This window comes from Periplaneta americana, chromosome 11 (assembly GCF_040183065.1).
Source record: "Periplaneta americana isolate PAMFEO1 chromosome 11, P.americana_PAMFEO1_priV1, whole genome shotgun sequence".
Lineage (NCBI taxonomy): Eukaryota > Metazoa > Arthropoda > Insecta > Blattodea > Blattidae > Periplaneta > Periplaneta americana.
Window position 1 is genome coordinate 27,029,642 of NC_091127.1, and position 20,039 is coordinate 27,049,680.

General features: G+C 32.3%; 1 protein-coding gene across 16 annotated transcripts in view; it reads right to left on the reverse strand.

Annotated features, from left to right (window-relative positions):
• LOC138708889 (ensconsin-like) overlaps positions 1-20,039 on the reverse strand; it is a 674,766-nt gene that overhangs the window by 82,532 nt on the left and 572,195 nt on the right. For all 16 annotated transcript variants that reach the window (XM_069839179.1, XM_069839170.1, XM_069839172.1 and 13 more), the window contains 2 exons: positions 7,239-7,516; positions 3,503-3,630 (listed from right to left, as the gene is read on the reverse strand). In XM_069839179.1, coding sequence (XP_069695280.1) covers positions 3,503-3,630; positions 7,239-7,516 — 406 coding nt within the window. The remainder of the gene's footprint in view (positions 1-3,502; positions 3,631-7,238; positions 7,517-20,039) is intronic.

Here is a 20,039-nt window from a genome sequence, read left to right on the forward strand (position 1 = left end):
TTTGGAAATTAAGACGTAATAGAGGCAATATACCTCAAGGCACATGCCCATTATGTGGACGGAGAGAAGATAACATTCACATCGTTCTTGAATGTCAAAATACAAAAGATATACGAATGAAATTTATAAATGAAAAGTTTCTACAAATACTGTAAATAAAGAAATAGCTATAAAAAACTGAATAATAATAATAATAATACAAAACTGCAAAAGCAATTAGGTTTATATTTCTTTTTGACTAAAAAAATTAGAATGGAAAGAATAAATGAAATAGAATTGAATGAAAAAAAAAAAGAAAATAAATATATAAATAAATAAATAAATAAATAGGAAGGTGAACAAATACTGATTGTAACTACATACTAGAATGAGTTGAGTCTTGCACAAAACTAAAAGCAAGTGTAAGATTAAAAAAAAATTGTTTATTAAATATGTAAATTGTAGAAATTGTATTTAAATAATATTATATCTTTGTGTAAAAAATTATTATAAAGTGTGTAATGTAAGGGTTCAATTGATTACTTGTATGTACTTTGTCTGTGATCTATAATATAATAAATATCATATCATAATATATTTATTCCAATAATTTAACAGTTCATCAGTAAATTTCCTTGTTAATATCCCCCCCCCCTTTTTTTTGCACTATTCAACAATTTTCTTATAGCTAAAGACTGACTTTATAATAAATGTGAAGAAAGGCTACACTTACAGTCTCCAGGATACTTAAGTAAGTTTCGAAAAGGAAATTTTTTTTATTTTAGTAGGTTATTTTACGACGCTTTATCAACATCTTACGTTATTTAGCGTCTGAATGAGATGAAGGTGATAATGCCGGTGAAATGAGTCCGGGGTCCAACACCGTAAATTACCCAGCATTTGCTCATATTGGGTTGAGGGAAAACTCCGGAAAAAACCTCAACCAGGTAACTTGTCCCGACCGGGAATCGAACCCGGGCCACCTGGTTTCGCGGCTAGACGTGCTAACTGTTACTCCACAGGTGTGGACTCGAAAAGGAAATATCCAAGAGTAATGAAGGAATGACACAAATATATGAAAACTTAAGACAATAACTAGAAATTTATTCCTTCAAAGGGAAGAAAAAATGTCTGAAATCTTTATTACCCCATGCCACAGGAATCTAACCTTGTGTGTAAGGTTGATATTAATTGAAAGAGTACAATGTCAAATAATGACAAGAGCAAAATAGTCTCAATATAGTAGTATTTCCTAGAGGAAAGAAATAAATCTTTTACATCAGCAGAGATGGCAAGACGAAAGTAACCTATTTCTTAGATCTGTTACCTATACATTCTAGCTACCTTGATCCATTGCCAAGAGCTATTCTTCTAGGTTGGAGCCCATATGTAGCTTCGAAAAGTTGCCTGTTTCTACATACATAGTGTAAAAACATAAACATTTCCAACCACACTGAAGAGTGTAAAAGTTTTAAATCATGAATGGGGTCAATATATTCATTTTGTTGTTTGAAATTGAATCCAACTCTAGTAAATTCGTAATTACAAAAATACCAAGTGAATGAATGTTAACACATGTACTTCTATCTTATTGGATGTATGGAAATTACGTAACAAAGAAACACAAGTGATGTGAAATTAAAATATATATTAAGAAAGTATGCAGAAAACACTATTACGCAGAAAATTGGAAGATTTAAGAAAATACAGTTATATTGTACACTATAAGAATACACAAGAATATAATAAAGTCTCGCATATTTCAACCTAAGAATGAAATTGTTAATTACAATTAGAATTAAATGCATATTTCAAAACGTGTAAGTGTAATGTCAACATTTGTATTGCGAGGCTTATTATCTATACTAATAATAAATCTGTAGCCAAAATTTATCTGGTAATTTTCGATTTTCCAAAAATAATTGGTGTTAACATGTATAATTAACCATCCTGAAATCGAAAATAGCTTTTTTGAAATTATTTTTTGTATGTCTGTCTGTCTGTCTGTCTGGATGTTTGTTACCTTTTCACGCGATAATGGCTGAACCGATTTATATGAAAATTGGAATATAAATTAAGTTCGTTGTAACTTAGATTTTAGGCTATATGACATTCAAAATACTTTATTTAAAAGGGGGGTTATAAGGGGGCCTGAATTAAATAAATCGAAATATCTCGCTTATTATTGATTTTCATGAAAAATATTACATAACAAAAGTTTCTTTAAAAATAATTTCCAATAAGTTTTATTCTATACAAAATTTTGATAGGACTGATATTTAATGAGATAATGAGTTTTAAAATTACAATAACACCATCTAAGGCGCTGTACTGAAATAAAAACAAATGACTTCGTCTATAAGGGGCCTTGGACAACAACAATCGAAAGCTATTAAACATAGCCTAAGAGAATGTTTCTGTGTTTGTATGACGTAATATCGGAAGCTAATTAATTGTTTAATTATTATTTCACCATTGGAAAGTGTAGTTTCTCTAGATGGACATAATTCTACAATGTTATTACAGTAACTTCTGAAACATATAGCAAGTAATATAAAGTATACAATTAAAACTAAATGATATGTCAATCTTCATTAAACTATGGTTGCATGTAATAACAATTAAGAAACATGTTAAAGGAATTGTCATTGCACCAAATGATTGCTCTCTAGACCAAAATGACCGCATTTTAATTATTTAAATACAATTTAAATTAAGTAACATATTAAACGATTTATCCTTCTATCAAACACGGATGTTCAAAAGCTATTAAACATAGCCTAAGAGAATGTTTCTGTGTTTGTATGAAGTAATATGGGAAGCTAATTAATTGTTTAATTATTATTTCACCATTGGAAAGTGTAGTTTCTGTAGATGGACATAATTCTACAATGTTATTACAGTAACTTCTGAAACATATAGCAAGTAATATAAAGTATACACATTAAAACTAAATGATATGTCTATCTTCATTAAACTATGGTTGCATGTAATAACAATTAAGAAACATGTTAAAGGAATTGTCATTGCACCAAATGATTGCTCTCTAGACCAAAATGACCGCATTTTAATTATTTAAATACAATTTAAATTAAGTAACATATTAAACGATTTATCCTTCTATCAAACACGGATGTTCCGTAGATCAAACGCCCTATTTTAATTATGTAATTACTTTATATTTATTTCTAACAGGTGCAGCGGAGCGCACAGGTACAGCTAGTTTAATAATAATTTTTTTAATTATATAAATTTACCATGTCTCGAATTTATATGTACAGCATTTATAATGAAGTGGATAGAAGAAATTTAACTTTGTAAATGATCTTATAAAGGAAAACTAAATAAATCTTATATTAACTGTAAATACTGTGAGTTATTTACTGATGATGCAGTATGGTATATTAAGATATATCACCTTTCTTTAACAAATGTTAAAACAGTGAATTTTTTTTTAAAGATTTTAGACTTTCATTATATTGAAAAACTATGTATTCAAATATTTCAAGGCTTGTTCACTTACCTTCTAGTGCCCCAGAAGGAACCACCAGTATCAGCAGGCTCTAGCATTCTCGGGGTTGAACTTCCAAATGCAAATACTATTGAACTGCGTTCATTCTTCCGCTTAGAGTCAATCCGAGCTTCTCTTTCCTATCAAGGAAAAGCACAAACACGTAAGAGCTACTGATACAGTTATCAAAGTGTAAACTTTAACACGTCACTACTCCATGATCCGTAAATTAATCAATTTACTGCTATCATACTGTACAGGGTGGAAGTGAAATAACCACACAAATTTTCAGATTAAATTTCTCATGTTGTATATAACAAAAAAGTTTCATACCATATTGGTAGGAAGTTCGTAGTTTTCTCAGAATTTTTTTTTTTTTTTGCCAAATGTTCAACTTCCTCTAATTCGATAACTATTGCGAGTAGATTTGTAATTTTTGTCCATCTCGACAGGAAATCTAATAAAGAATTATTTATCCCTTTGGCGCATTTTAATAGAATGGATGGTTTTCAGTAAATTTGATTTTAAAAACCACACATTTTAATTTAGCGTACAATGTGAAGATGTTGCAACACTGCACTCAGAAAGGGAGCAAGGGACAAATATGTCATATTTAATGACAGACCGGAGTTCGCCTCCCTCTTATACAAGTATTATGAGAAGAATCAGTTACAGTGTGTGTTAGTGTCTTGGCAGCCCTGATACCGATGGTTGATATTCAGTGTGGATGATGTCAAAATTTACGAACAATGAATATTTTTATATGCTATTAATTTACGCCGTTGTTCTGTATGGTATTCTTGGACTAACTTTGAGAGAGGAGCAGAAGTTAAGGTGTTCGAGAATACGGTGCTTAGGAAAATATTTCGGGCTAAAAGTGATGAAGTTGCAGGAAAATGGAGAAAGTTACACAACACAGAACTGCACGCATTGTATTCTTCACCTAACATAATTAGGAACATTAAATCCAGAAATGCATATAGAGTATTAGTTGGGAGGCTTATCACAATAATAATTGTTACAGATCATACGACTTCTAGCAATTTGATTCTTTACATTTCAATTTTGCATCATAATGTTGATTGATTGATTGATTGATTGATTGTTTATTCTATACATGGATGTACACGTCAATTACTTACTTACTTACTGGCTTTTAAGGAACCCGGAGGTTCATTGCCGCCCTCACATAAGCCCGCCATTGGTCCCTATCCTGAGCAAGATTAATCCAGTCTCTACCATCATATCCCACCTCTCTCAAATCCATTTTAATATTATCCTCCCATGTACGTCTCGGCCTCCCCAAAGGTCTTTTCCCCTCTGGCCTCCCAACTAACACTCTATATGCGTACGTCAATTACATAATAAATAAAAAGCACAATGAAATTAAAGCCACTACAAGTTAAAGTACATTTAAAATAAATAATATAAACAAGTAGTATGGCATATATCATAACTTGTGATTTAATAATTCCTTTACTGAGTAAAAAGTTTCATCGGTTAAAATCTGTTTAACTTTCACTTTAAATTTTGCATAAGGTAAACATTGTATCTGCAATGGTAATTTAATAAAAACCACAATGCCAGTATATGCAGGCGATTTTTCATATTTCACAAGTCTATGATTTTTTATTGAGAACAGATGTGCATTTCGCGTATTATAATTATGATAATCATAATTCTTATTGTATTAATTCTCATTCTGTACAGTCTTGAAGAGTTTACAAGAATGTGATTAGTAACATTTGTTCTGATAAATGCGTACGAAAAATGAAATTTTGTAGTTAAAAATTGAAAGAAAAAAAATATGTACGAAGCAACTATGGAGTTAACAACATATTTTTAGCTTCAGAATACCAGCGAATTAAAGAAATTATAATTCTGAATAGTTCACGAATTGTAATATTCTCTTACCCTTAAAACTAAAGAAAAAAAAAAAGTATTTTTAAAATAAATTCAAATTAGTGTAACTCTAAAAATATTTAGAATAGAACCCATGTTTATATGATATTTTTTGCTCAAAATGTCTTCGGGAATATGCTCCGTACGTGACGGTAACTCCTCGTGTATACAGTAGAACCCCGACTATCCATCACCCTATTAACCGATTGGTGAATTATCCGTGTTTTTTTTTCTTTTTTTTTTTTTTCTTTTTTTTTTTTCTTTCTTTTTTTTTTTTTTTGCTGGAGAAATATATTAAGTATTGTACACTGTATTAGCAAGTTACTTTATCTATAGAGTGTTACAAGTCATTTTCCTTTCCCTTACACAGTCTACTGTTCGAATTGTCGTACTCTATAACTTCTATATGAAATGTCTTCTACGGGTGTCAAAAGAGATCTTCCTGTTCTAAATATCGAAGAAAAAAAAAGTGCAAATAATTGAATGGTTTGGGGAAAGACAAACTGTGGCTCCTTTCGCAACAGAATACGAGTTTGGAGTGTATGAAGTATGTGAACCACAACACGAGATCTTCACTGTTGATATCTTTCCACCGGCTGTCATGACAAGGAGTTTCCTTGCCCCTTAAAATCCCTCGTTGACAACGAAAATTAAATTAGTGAACTTGTCGAATCGTCGAATTTATCTCGGGCATTTTAGGTCTTATAAATAGTGTTTGTTTGTGTGTATGTGTGTGTGTGTGTGTGTGTGTGTGTGTGTGTGTGTGTGTGTCAGTGGCGTATACTGGTTAAAGGGTTTGGGCTACCGCTGACCCTATTATTACACAAAATATATCTAACAATTACTTTAATTTTAATTACTATGGTAAAACTAATAATACAAAATTATTACATTATGTTATATTATAAACTTTTTCTTTTGTAATTTCCTTGGGCTACCGCCGGTAGCCCCGGTAGCCCGCAAAATACGCCCCTGGTGTGTGTGTGTGTGTGTGTGTGTGTGTGTGTGTGTGTGTGTGTGTGAGTGTGCATATTCCCCTTATGTTATGTAACTGATTTTGATGTGTAATTTTCTACTTTATTTTATATATTATGTAACTGACCTTGACTATTTGTAATTTTATATTATGTAACTGATCTTGTCTATTGTAATTTTCTACTATATTTTATGTAATTTCTAAGGTATTTTCTTTTGTGTTGTTTTGTAATCTAATTTTGTATTTCATGTATGTTATTGAAACCTGGTTTAGTGGAAGAGAAGGCCTCATGGCCTTAACTCTGCCAGGCAAAATAAACCTACTACAAGTAGTAGTAAACCTACTACTTGTGATCCACTTGTTAACTACAAGTCCATAGAGGAAATTACCAAAACGAAAACCTTTTATCACAGTCTACTATATACAGTCACGAAGCTTGAGTTTTGAGGGTGCTAGGAACAATAGACTGTGACGGTACTATTTTGCATTGCCTGTAATGAGGCGATATTAGCGATCCTAGTGGTGAGCAACTATCTAATGTTTGCATATTTACTACGTACTGAGCTTCGCGACTGTATATACTAGACTGTGCTTTTATGATACGGATTATCCAATTTTTTCGATTAGCCGTTCACCCCATCCCCTTCATTACCACGGATAATAGAGGTCCTACTGTATTGCGATTTGTTTCGTATGTAATGTGGCAAATGTAAAGATCGTCTCCCTCTACTTAAACGTACAAGAAAATTAGATGTTTCTTTTCAGATTCGATAACTACGTCATTAGTTCTTGCTAATGACACAGAAATACCCAATTTTTCTTTCTGGCAACTCGAGTACTGCCCATGTAAGTTGTGCTGCTTAGGTATACCTGATTCTTTCGCAGAATGGCCTCCCGGCGGTCTCTCTCCGCCTCCCATATCTGGCGCTTCCTCTCCTCCACCTGGTGGCGTCTGTCACTGTCTCGCTGTCGTAGCTCATCGATGCGTCGTCGTCGCTCCTCCTCCTTCTGCTCGCGGAACTTCTGGGCAGCTAGCGCCTGCTGCTTCAGTTCCTCCAGCTTCCTCTGTCTCTCCTCATTCTGGCGCTCCCGCAGAGCTCGGATCCTTTCCTCGCGCTCCTTCTGTGACAGACTCGAGCCATCCTTCCCTGTGAAAACGAGTCAACAGCCACTTTAATATTTTTTCACAAAGCCTACCAGTGAGGTCTGCAGAAGTGATTACTTGTACATCAGTGATACAGTAGCCCTGTAAAAAAAAAACAATCTAACTGGTATTACATTTTCAGTTTTAAAATACCTTACATTGGAGTTTTAGTGAAAAACATTAGAGAACAGTGACGTACGCAGAATGTTGTCAAGGGGAGGGTCATTATTAAAATTGTTTACAATTTACATTATCGGTATTTTAAATGCTGTGTATTAATAATAATAATAATAATAATAATAATAATAATAATAATAATAATAATAATATTATTATTATTATTATTCGTAATACGAACGTTTCACCACAGTACAGTCAATATTCAAACTAATGAAGGGGTGAATGTCGTTCTTAAAATGGGTTTAAAATCGACAATGCACAATATTTAACACATGCACTGCAGAACTGTCAAAACGACCTTTTTAATATGTTTCTAAATTTAAATATATTGTGTCAGCTACCTTTACATTTACAAGGTCGGTACTAGGCGGTAGGTCCAGCGTATAGGGAATTACAAGTATGGACACTTCGCGTCGGTACGTTTGATGTAGCAGGACTGATTTCAATGACCTTCAAACCAGCTTGAGCGTGAGATTATGATTTTTCCATAGAGCTGGCGCTGACATCACACCAGCTAACAGTCAACACAGAGGAATATAACAGACATACAATTAATACATCTAGATACTTATGTACTCAAATAAAATAAATTGGACCGATGAAATAATAAATCCGTCATTATCTGTAATGTCTAGACTCTAGAGTTCCTTTATAATGAGAGTTGAAATGTTGACCCCATCAACAATTAAAATATGTAATGATTTGATAGCACTGAAAATGAAAAAAACAAAACTCCTATGAGAAGTACTGCATGTGTCTATATATTGTACACAAATATTAAACGAATATGATACATAATTTTATAATGTATTATATTATTTTAAAATATAATTTATTATATATAAACATAAACAATTATTTTTTTCTTTCTTTCGCTATTATTTATACTTGCTCTAACATCTCTGGTCATACCGCGAGTTAATCTTCTGTGTGAAATCCGAAGGCCTATGTACTATTGTTGAGACTGGTTCTATTGTTGTGAACTAGATGGCGACTGTATATGTATTACTGATTTGTTTATGAATATGATTTCGGTGATGAATGAGGCCGGTGATATTCAGGGATGTTGTGGCCCGGATTTCCTGGCATTTGCTTTACGGTTGAGGGAAAAGCCTGAAAAAAACCCTCAACCAGGAAATTCAACCCGACCGGGAATCGAACCCGGGCCCTCTGTATCACAGAGGTGGTCAAACAAAATTATTATTATAACTAGTTTATCACTGAGAAATAAGGAGAAGCTGTTAACTTGAATTTATTTGAAGCAAAGCGTTACTGGATTATGCAATAAGGTAGGCGATGTTTGGATCCTGTGTCTCAACTCTTATATTCAATTATCATGTTATAGTGTGCTGGATTACACTAAACTCTAGCGCTTGAAAGTGGAACTAAACGGCGGCGCACAGAGAAACAAAACAGGAGATTTCGCTGAGTGTCCATTCTTATAATTCCTATTCGCTGGTAGATCTCTCTATAATAAAGATAGCATTGTTATAATTCGAACGTGCCGCAGGGATTACTGAAGGAGGTGTGGGAGATGATATAAAATATATATTAAATCTAAATATGATTTTTTTTTTTTGAAGTTCAAGGGGGAGTTCAAACTCGGTAACCCATCCCCTTGCGTACGCCCCTGTTACAGAAGAGAACTGAATTGTGGTCACAGTTGCCAGATCCTCTCACCAGGAATCCAAGGCAGATGATGATACTGAGTACCTTAACGTCAATAAACATTTGACCACTGATCGTTATTGGATAAGGCAATTGTAGGCCTATGAGTGTATTTGTAAATGGGGATTACCCCTTTTCTCTACTCAACTTCCTTACGGGGAAACTGTATTGATTGAGTTCATTACTACTCATAATTCAGATGAAGCGGATTGAGATTACGGTGAAGTGATTTTGTGATTTGTGACGTAAGCAAATACATTTGAGATTAAGTAAGACAAGAGTAGATTTCTATGCATGAGTAAGCCTACTAGGAATCTGTTAATAATTAAATTAATCTTCCCTTTAAAATTAAAGCAAATAAACTTTCATATGAAAAGTTTCCTTTGTATGAGAAGATATTAATGTTTCATCATTCCAAAACCGTATAGTGAAGGCTTATAAGTGCAACAATAGTATATTAAATGATTATATTGACCGGTTAATTGTGTTCTATTTGTTATAAGTTATGCCAATAAAGATTACTACTATTCAATCTTAAGCTGAAATTGTTTTAAAATGAGTGATTTTTATTGGAATCTTGGGGGAAAAAATAGGCTATTTGATAGGAGGCTGAGACCTTAGTGCAGTTCTGGAAGTTTTGGCAACGAGAAAAATCCCGCCACCACCTGGAATTGAACCCGGAACCTTCCAGTCCGTAGATAGTTGCTCTATTAGCTGAAATACCCAACCACAATATACATATGTATATACTGGGTGTTCAGTTCAAAGTGTGTCATGGCTCGCTGTATGCCGTCATGTGGCTAGTCGATGAGCCTAGAGAAGTCAATCTTCCTACAGTTCCGCAGAGGTGTATTACCTATGTGTCAGAGAAGTTGCCTACCAAGTTCGGGGTTCATTCTGAAGAGTACTTACCGATACGTATGATAACGCCGGTAGTGGCAGGAATGTGAACTGTTTGGAAACATGTACTGGGGTGAGTTTTTTCTTACTGTCGGGATTTGGGGAGAGGGTTAAGACGATTACTTACGTATTTGTTGACATTAAACTTCGACGGTCAAATGGACGCGGAGCATTTGATTTTTTTTTTTTTTTTGTGGAATGTTGCCGTACGACTTGCCCGCGCAAAACACAGTTCGAAAGAGGTTATGGTAGTACACAGACAGTAGAGACCGCCATCTGTTGCTACGACGTTCAAGTTATACCGTACACGTTCTCAAGTTCAGATTGAACGCCTTGATTAATAGGCAACTTCTCTGACATAAAAGATGAAACTCGCTTCAAATCGCTGACTCACAACAGTGACGTCATGACACACTTTGAAATGAACACCCAGTAGTAATGAATTATATTATAATATTAGCGCTGAATAAGAACTTGTAAATAATTCAAATTATTGTAGTATATATAATTGTTAATTGTAAATAGCAAGACTGGGTAACCCACGTCAATGTAAGTCTATATGTAATATATTTAAGAACATGTAAAATATTGTAGTATATATGTGTTAATTTTAAGTGGGTTACCCACGTCAATGTAATTTTATATGTAATTAATTTAAGGTCCTGTAAATAATTCAAATTATTGTAGTAGATATGTGTTAATTTTAAGTAACAAGACTGGGTTATCCACGTCAAATGAATTTTCATTATAATAATATAAACTCAGGCTATAACTATAACCCTAATGTACTTTCGGGTGAAATAGGGTTCAAGAAAATGTATATTCAAACAAGTGGAATAGCTAATACATATGAACATTACATTACGAATTAAGTATTATGATAAACTTTAATGAAATAGGCCTAGCTAATAACTTTTCTAGAAGTTAAGACGTGATCTTATCCTTTATGTTACTGGAGAATTATAAATGTATATAAGTTAGGGATGCTGATGAGAGTGACGACAAAATTTTTACAAAAGTCACAGTAAATAGGAAGCTTAACGGCTTGTTACACACTGAAATATAAGTAACATTAAATTGTAACAATGACATCTACAAGATATGATTTAATGTTTAAAATTTCAGTGGTCTATACCATTACAAACTATTGTAAATACTGTATATCAATATACAATTATTAATTGTATTTAAATAATATTACAAGTAGAGTTATTCGTATATAATGTACATTATGGAAAACGTCTTACGTTCCGAAAGGGCTCATTACATAGCTTAAAATAAATCAGTGCAGCAATGAATTAAAAGAAAGGAAAATAAAATGCTTCTTATACCATAATATTATGCCAGCCTCCCATGCACTACTCATATCACATTCGGTTGAGTGAACTGGTGTTGATTATATTAAATTGTAAATTTAATTAGACACTTGGATTCAAAAGTAATTATATTCATTTCACATTCCTGTGGAAAAAATTCACAAGTATATACGATGAAATATTTGAAAAATGATTCAATGAATGAATGAATGAATGAATGAAAAAGTGATAATGGTACGTGGCAATGGAGAATTTTATTAATTAATTATGTAATTATTACATTTATTTTAAATAACTGTAAGAATTATTATAGAAACAAGTAAAATCGGCCAGATTTTATAACATTAAGGGGTTAGGTACAGCTTACAGCAGTAAAATTTTGGAAATATTCAACATTTTTTTCCTCCATTACTGTATCTTGTACAATAATGAAAATTAGTATGTGTAAAACACTGTCCTTCTGCTATATGATAATAGTACATTATGCAACGAGCCTATAATGGTAGTAATTAAGACGCGAGTATGTTTATGAAACGAGCGCAAGCGAGTTTCATAATTTTCATACAAGCGTCTTAATTACCATTATAGTCAAGTTTCATACGACTTTTTATGTTCGACCATACTGATTTTTTCCGGCAATTGGTGAAATGAATTTGCGGGAATGTGCTTTGTGAAAGGCTGGAAGATGATGGTGAATTGATGTTAATTTGTGTGTTGTTTTTTTCGACTGAGTTTAATATTGTCTAATCTCGCGCTAGTTGTCTTTCGATTGCATATCCGAGAATAATCGATACTTGCGCTTTCATATTGCTACAATAATATTTTCTGATTGGTGGAACACCTGAACTTTAATGAATAGGTGTACTTTAATAAGGTCCATTAAAGGGGTGCTACCAGGTGTATAATTACTACATTTCGACATGGTCGAGCATAAAAATATTTTTACGATAAAAAAATATATATTTCTTTTTTCAATATTCAAAATGGTGACAGTTCACTGTGCAGTGATGATGCGTTTCACTCATAACTAAAAAACTATCCAACATTCTGTGATGAAATTTTTTGTGCGTATTTATGGATGTCATATCTACAATATGATGTAAAATTACTTTTCTATCTTTGATAGATTGTCTGATAAAAATAAATTCATTTAAAAAATGGTCAAATATCAGTATTTCCTTTTAAGGCAAAATAAAAAAAAATATTCATTAAGCAATGTAATTGAAAGAGCATGATATTGTAAACATGAGTTTCAGCAATAAAATAAAAGAGAGAGAACATGAAAAAGTTAACAAGTTTATGAGTTATGAGCGAAACGCTTTATCACTGCACAGTGAACTGCCATCGTTTTGAATTTTGAAAAAAGAAATATAAATAATTTTTTTAAATCGCATATATATATATATATATATATATATATATATATATATATATATATATATATTCATATAGCAGAAGGACAGTGTTTTACACAAACCAATTTTCATTATTGTATAAGATACAGTAATGGAGGAAAAAAATGTTGAATATTTCCAAAAAATTTACTGCTATAAGCTGTACCTAACCCCTTAAATTTACTTAGATATTTAGATTACCTCAAACAAAACAGCATTTCATGGTTTCGTGGCATTTATTTGTGTTGAATTTCATTTTTTTAATTAGTTATTTTACGACGCTTTATCAAATGCTAAGGTTATCTAGCATCTGAATGACATGAAGGTGATAATGCCGACGAAATGAGTCCAGGGTCCAGCGCCGAAAGTTACCCAGCATTTGCTCTTAATGGGTTGAGGGAAAACCTCTGAAAAACCTCAACCAGGCAATTTGTTCCAACCAGGAGTGAAACCCGGGTTCGCTAGTTTCACGGTCGGACATGCTAACCGTTACTCGACAGCGATGGACAATTTCATTTTAGTATGTATTTTTCTGTATGATGTGTTTTACTCTATTCTTGTGTTGAACATGATTAACAACTTATAATTATTCCTCTTGCTGATACAGCACTGAATTATAATAGACAAGTAATTTGTGTGACAAAAACAAATTTGTATTTGTAAGACGGAAAGAAATCTATATGAATACAGTAAGTGCAATACGAAGTACGAGGGTCATTTCACAAATAATGCACAGGTTGATAGAACTGCGAAGTGGATGATACAACACTAACGAAAATTAAGTCAGTTACAATTGAAGAATTGAGGAAGAAGCACATGTGTTCGTTTCGTCCATAGCATACTCTGTGTTTAGGTAACGAGAGCTAGAAATGGAGCCTACACGTGTCTCGGATACTGTGACGATTGAAGATCAAATATAGAATCTTTATTTGGCAAAACCTCACAGAAATCCGTAAATGAATATTTGCTTAAAGGATTACCATATTATCACAGCCTAGTATATACAGTCGCGAAGCTCAATACGTAGTAAATATGCAAACATTAGATAGTTGCTCACCACTAGGATCGCTAATATCGCCTCATTACAGGCAATGCAAAATAGTACCGTCACAGTCTATTGTTTCTAGCACCCTCAAAACTCAAGCTTCGTGACTGTATATAGTAGACTGTGATATTATGCTCTCTTCATCCGTTTAATATATGTATCTTTTATCTCGCTTAGTAAACGGAGCGGAGTTTGTGGTGAGCTTACAATGGGCCGTAGTATATTTTCTCGTCGGGCTACTCGTTTTCGTGTCAGCTTAGATGATTATTCAAGACCAGAAAGGCCGAAAATATCAACACATGAATAAAGTGTGAAACTTGTGACGGATGCTCTTCAAGAAGATCGTCGAGCCATGTGTGAGAAACTTACAGAAGCTACGAGGATTTCACCAAATTTAATATTCCGTATTTTGACAAAGAATTTGAACAGAAAAATTTCTGCGCGATGGGTCCCTCACTGCTTGACTTCTGAACAGAAGTAGAAACGCCTGGACATTGAAAAATTGCTGACAGGACCATCACGAAAGCAAGTAGCCCAATGAGAAAGTGTATTACAGTCCACTGTAAGTTCACCACAAACTCCACTCAAAGCACTGTGGAAGTGCGGATTTCTGCGGGTGGGGGTTTGCTACGTAAAGATTCAATCTTTGGTCTTCAATCGTCACAGTACCCGAGACACATGTAGACTCCATTTCTAGCTCTCGTTACCTGAACACAGAGTATGCTATGGATGAAACGAACACACGTGCTTCTTCCTCAATCCTTTAACTGCAACTGATGTAACTTTCATTTCTGTAGCGTCATCCACTTCACAGTTCTGCCAACCTGTGCGTTATTTATGAAATGACCCTCGTTTATACACTGAAATTAAAACGTTAAAAATTAATTACAAGAAGAAACTCAGCTATGAATCGCAGATTTCTAATCAATTAAATTTTATATTAAGAATAACTGAACATTTCATATATGTAATGTAATATTGGCTGAACAACACTTGCTATCTTATGAAGTAAGATAAAACATTCAATGTAGATGTAATATGAATGTTAATTGATACTCAAACCTCCTGAACAGTAAATAATTGTTTAGCAGTAGCTATGTTTATAAAATATACAAATGATACTTTTTTAATTGTCTCTTACTGATCCTTCTTTAACACTGGATTTCTTAACAGATATTACATCAACTCACTAACTATATTACAAATAACTCCTCTATTACTTCTGAATCATAATGAATTCAATATGACGCCAAAATGACAAAAAAAATTGAATTCTATTGAACTTTCAAAACAGGAAATAATTAAAAATGATAGAACAGAGGAAATATTCTGACAGAAAATGGTGGAGATTGCTGCATCTATTTTTTTATCAACTTAATAATTAACTTAAGGGACACTAGGACTGAAATTTTGGCCAAAATGATAAAAACAAATATTTTTTTACATAAATAATTACCTTATTCATTTGTTTAACATTCTGTCCTATATTTAGCTCCCGCCTTCTACTTTTAAAAGTATGGCGACCATTTTTAAAATGCCACACCTACTAAAAATTATGTTTTCTCAAAACTACGTTTTTGGTCAATAATAAAATTCCTAGCTGCTTCCATTTGCTCCGATTTACATGAAACTTTGCAAGAATACTCAGTAGGCTTACTGTATATTGCAATACACAAAACTGTGTATGGAATCAGCTCTTCATTGAAAACTTTTCATTATATGAATTTATTATCTTCTAAAAATTAAAGAAAATTATCAAGCAAAAATTACGATTTATAATAACATTTTTATCTCATGAACCGATTCTCAAATTTAAAAATCCATGCGCAATTTTCTTTAGCATGAAATATAAGTCCTTCACAGAAGACTTTTAAAAGCAAAAACAATTCTGAAGCCGTCGGAGATGTTTTGGATTTACGCATAATTTAATATCATTAAAATACGTGAAAACTAATATCTAAGGAACTAATGAATGAAACTTGATGAAATTTGGTACTGTTATTTAAACGTACAGACACAACAAATCCGCCAAATTTGAAAGAAATTAATAAAAAAACTTTAGAAGTTTCAAAACTCAGTCCCGGTGTCCCTTAAACAAGGAGTGCATCTTCTTATAATATGTTAGCATACTGAATGTTACACATCTTTAGTCGACGCAGTTGCAACACAATACTAACACAAACATTGTAATGTGTTAGGGTCATTTCGATGTACAAAGATTAGCTTACTATTCATTTATGCTAATACAATTATTAATAAGTCAATTACTCTGTCGGTGCAATACAAATACATTGGTTTTTTTGTACATACAATACCGGTAAAGCAAACAGCACATAAGAAGCAAATATGATTGAAAAATCAATACATACTCGTACAAAACATCCAAATTCAGTGACAGACACAGGACAAAGGAATATTGGATTTAGTTGTTCGATACTGCTCTAAGAACACGTCATACTGCATACAATATAGTACAATCTAGTTCTCGAGTTCTGTACCATCAATTATTTCAAATGAATACGAGATGTTTCAATGTAATTACGTTATTTTACATTATCTGCTTTTATAAATATAGTACATTAAATGTAACATTAGAGTACATTAAATTAGATCATCGCCATTAGTTGACATTGAAAGAGCTTCAGATCACTTTCATATATAATCAAACATCTATATTTCATTCTGAGCTCATTTTTAGATCAATAAAAATCCATGAAATATAGAGTAATATTGAGTATGCTAACATAAATACAGTTTTATGTAATACATTTCTTATGCAGACATACACAGTTAAAGCTATATACCATTATTCCAAATCACATTGCTAACTACCCCAAAAAAGCCGTTATGCAAATAAAAATGGAAAATAAAATGATGTAATCGAAGCACGGAATGATAATGCAATAGGCTGAATTTAAGAGTACATTTGTGATCATAGTGTCTTACTTTTACTTCTTTGCAGTCAAAAAAAAAAAAAAACTGTATTGATTGCATATTTTAGCTCTCCATAAGACAGGTCATCGAATAATGCTGAAACAGTCTGTAATATTTACATATTTACATATCAGAAAATACTCCACTTTTCTCGTATATTTAACTATAATATTTTATCGAGTCATTATTGCTTTTCTCGTATATTTAACTATAATATTTTGTCGAGTCATTATTGCTTTTCTCGTATATTTAACTATAATATTTTGTCGAGTCATTATTGCTTTTCTCGTATATTTAACTATGATATTTTATCGAGACATTATTGTTTTTCTCATATATTTAACTATAATATTTTGTCGAGTCATTATTGATTTTCTCGTATATTTAACTATAATATTTTATCGAGACATTATTGTTTTTCTCATATATTTAACTATAATATTTTGTCGAGTCATTATTGCTTTTCTCGTATATTTAACTATAATATTTTATCGAGACATTATTGTTTTTCTCATATATTTAACTATAATATTTTGTCGAGTCATTATTGCTTTTCTCGTATATTTAACTATAATATTTTGTCGAGTAATTATTGCTTTTCTCGTATATTTAACTATAATATTTTATCGAGATATTATTGTTTTTCTCATATATTTAACTATAATATTTTGTCGAGTCATTATTGCTTTTCTCGTATATTTAACTATAATATTTTGTCGAGTAATTATTGCTTTTCTCGTATATTTAACTATAATATTTTATCGAGACATTATTGTTTTTCTCATATATTTAACTATAATATTTTGTCGAGTCATTATTGCTTTTCTCGTATATTTAACTATAATATTTTGTCGAGTCATTATTGCTTTTCTTGTATATTTAACTATAATATTTTGTCGAGTAATTATTGCTTTTCTCGTATATTTAACTATAATATTTTGTCGAGTAATTATTGCTTTTCTCGTATATTTAACTATAATATTTTGTCGAGTCATTATTGCTTTTCTCGTATATTTAACTATAATATTTTGTCGAGTAATTATTGCTTTTCTCGTATATTTAACTATAATATTTTATCGAGACTTTATTGTTTTTCTCATATATTTAACTATAATATTTTGTCGAGTCATTATTGCTTTTCTCGTATATTTAGCTATAATATTTTGTCGAGTCATTATTGCTTTTCTCGTATATTTAACTATAATATTTTGTCGAGTAATTATTGCTTTTCTCGTATATTTAACTATAATATTTTGTCGAGTCATTATTGCTTTTCTCGTATATTTAACTATAATATTTTGTCGAGTAATTATTGCTTTTCTCGTATATTTAACTATAATATTTTGTCGAGTCATTATTGCTTTTCTCGTATATTTAACTATAATATTTTGTCGATTCATTATTGTATGCTGTAAAATTAAGATCACGGTTAATTTCAGATTTTGTTTGGACGATAAAAAAATATTTGTTGTAACATATGCTCTGAATAGATCACGAAAAATCAGCGATTACTGGCTGTTAATGGCGGAGGCTAGTTTTTGAAGTTTCGTCCATGCTGTGGAAATATTTTAAACTTTTTTTTCCACTTCTTCCAAAAAGTTTAATTTCACTATCTGAGTTGCAATATACAGTGGCTCCCATTAATATTCGGTTTGACTGGCATGTAAGATTAAAATAAATACACTAGTTATTTTCAAAAAAATTAGTGAAAGTAAAAATGTGCACTATAATAAACTTAAAATTATACTCTCCGCAAAATTACATAGAATTACAACAAAATGAAAAACATCTTCTCTGTTGCATAATAAAAAATTATAAAAATTATTACATTATTTCTGATAGAACATAGTGCCTCATTAATATTCGGTTTGTTCAATTCAGTATTTTGTTGAACACCCCTTTTGCCTCAAAACAGCCCTCAAACGCCTTGGCATGCTCCTGGATAACTTCATAGTAAATTGGGGACTAATTTTCCTCCATTCTTCCGTTAATCTCCGTTTCAGTTCTGTCTTGGAAGTGATAGAAATTTGTCTGATATTGCGATTAAGGTTCTTCCACAGAATCTCAATCGGATTTAAATCCGGTGATTGTGCTGGGGTTCGGACAGTTGTATAGAAGCCATAAATGCACTTTTACAGCTGTGTGTTTAGGATCATTGTCCTGATAGTACTTGAAACTATCTTTAATCCCTAGCTCTCTCCATTTCATTTTAAATTATTTCTAATAATGTCCAAATACACATGCTGATCCATTCTTTTTCTACGAAAACAAGTTCACCAACTCCACCTGCAGCCATACAATTCCATACCATGACGTTGCCCACACCGTGTTTCATTGTTCGCAACAGATTCTTTTTTTCCGAGATCTTCATTTTTCTTATACCACACGTACTGTTGTCCATTCGACCCGAAGACGTTAAATTTGCTTTCATCAGCAAACATCACAACGTCCCACCAGTTTTCCTCTTTGTGGACATGTTCCCTTGCGAACTGAAGCCGCATCCTTTTATTTATTTCATTTACGTAAGGTTTTGTCCTACATACTCTCCCATTAAACCACTCTTTCCTCAAATCTCTTCGAATTATTTCGGCACCTACCTGCTTGCTAAACTCCTCAAGAACACATGCTGCAAGTTTCGTTGCATTTAGTCGAAGATTTTCTTTTATTTTCTTCAGGATGGAATGGTCTTCTCGTTCAGTTAATTTTTTTGGCTGCCCTTTCTGTGGTATGGACTCGATTCTGCCTTCGTTTCTGTCTCTTCCCACTATATCCCCAACTGTATTCTTATCCACACTAATATTTTGGCTATTTTTGTGTATTTTAGCCCCTCTTCGTCATGATAGATCACAAAAGTTGTGTTGTTTCCTTTGCGACCGATTTGACGACCTGTAGACTAATCCAACCTCGCCAGGGTTGTGCACAACGTGTAGACAGAATGATTGCACGTTCGCTACTGAACCCTACAATGATGTCAACGGAAAACGTGCATTAGATTGAAAGCAAAGAAATCAAAACCGAATATTAAAGAGAGTGAACTTTGATGGTATTTGCCGATTATTTGTTATTACTTCGTGAATATTAAACTTTCGA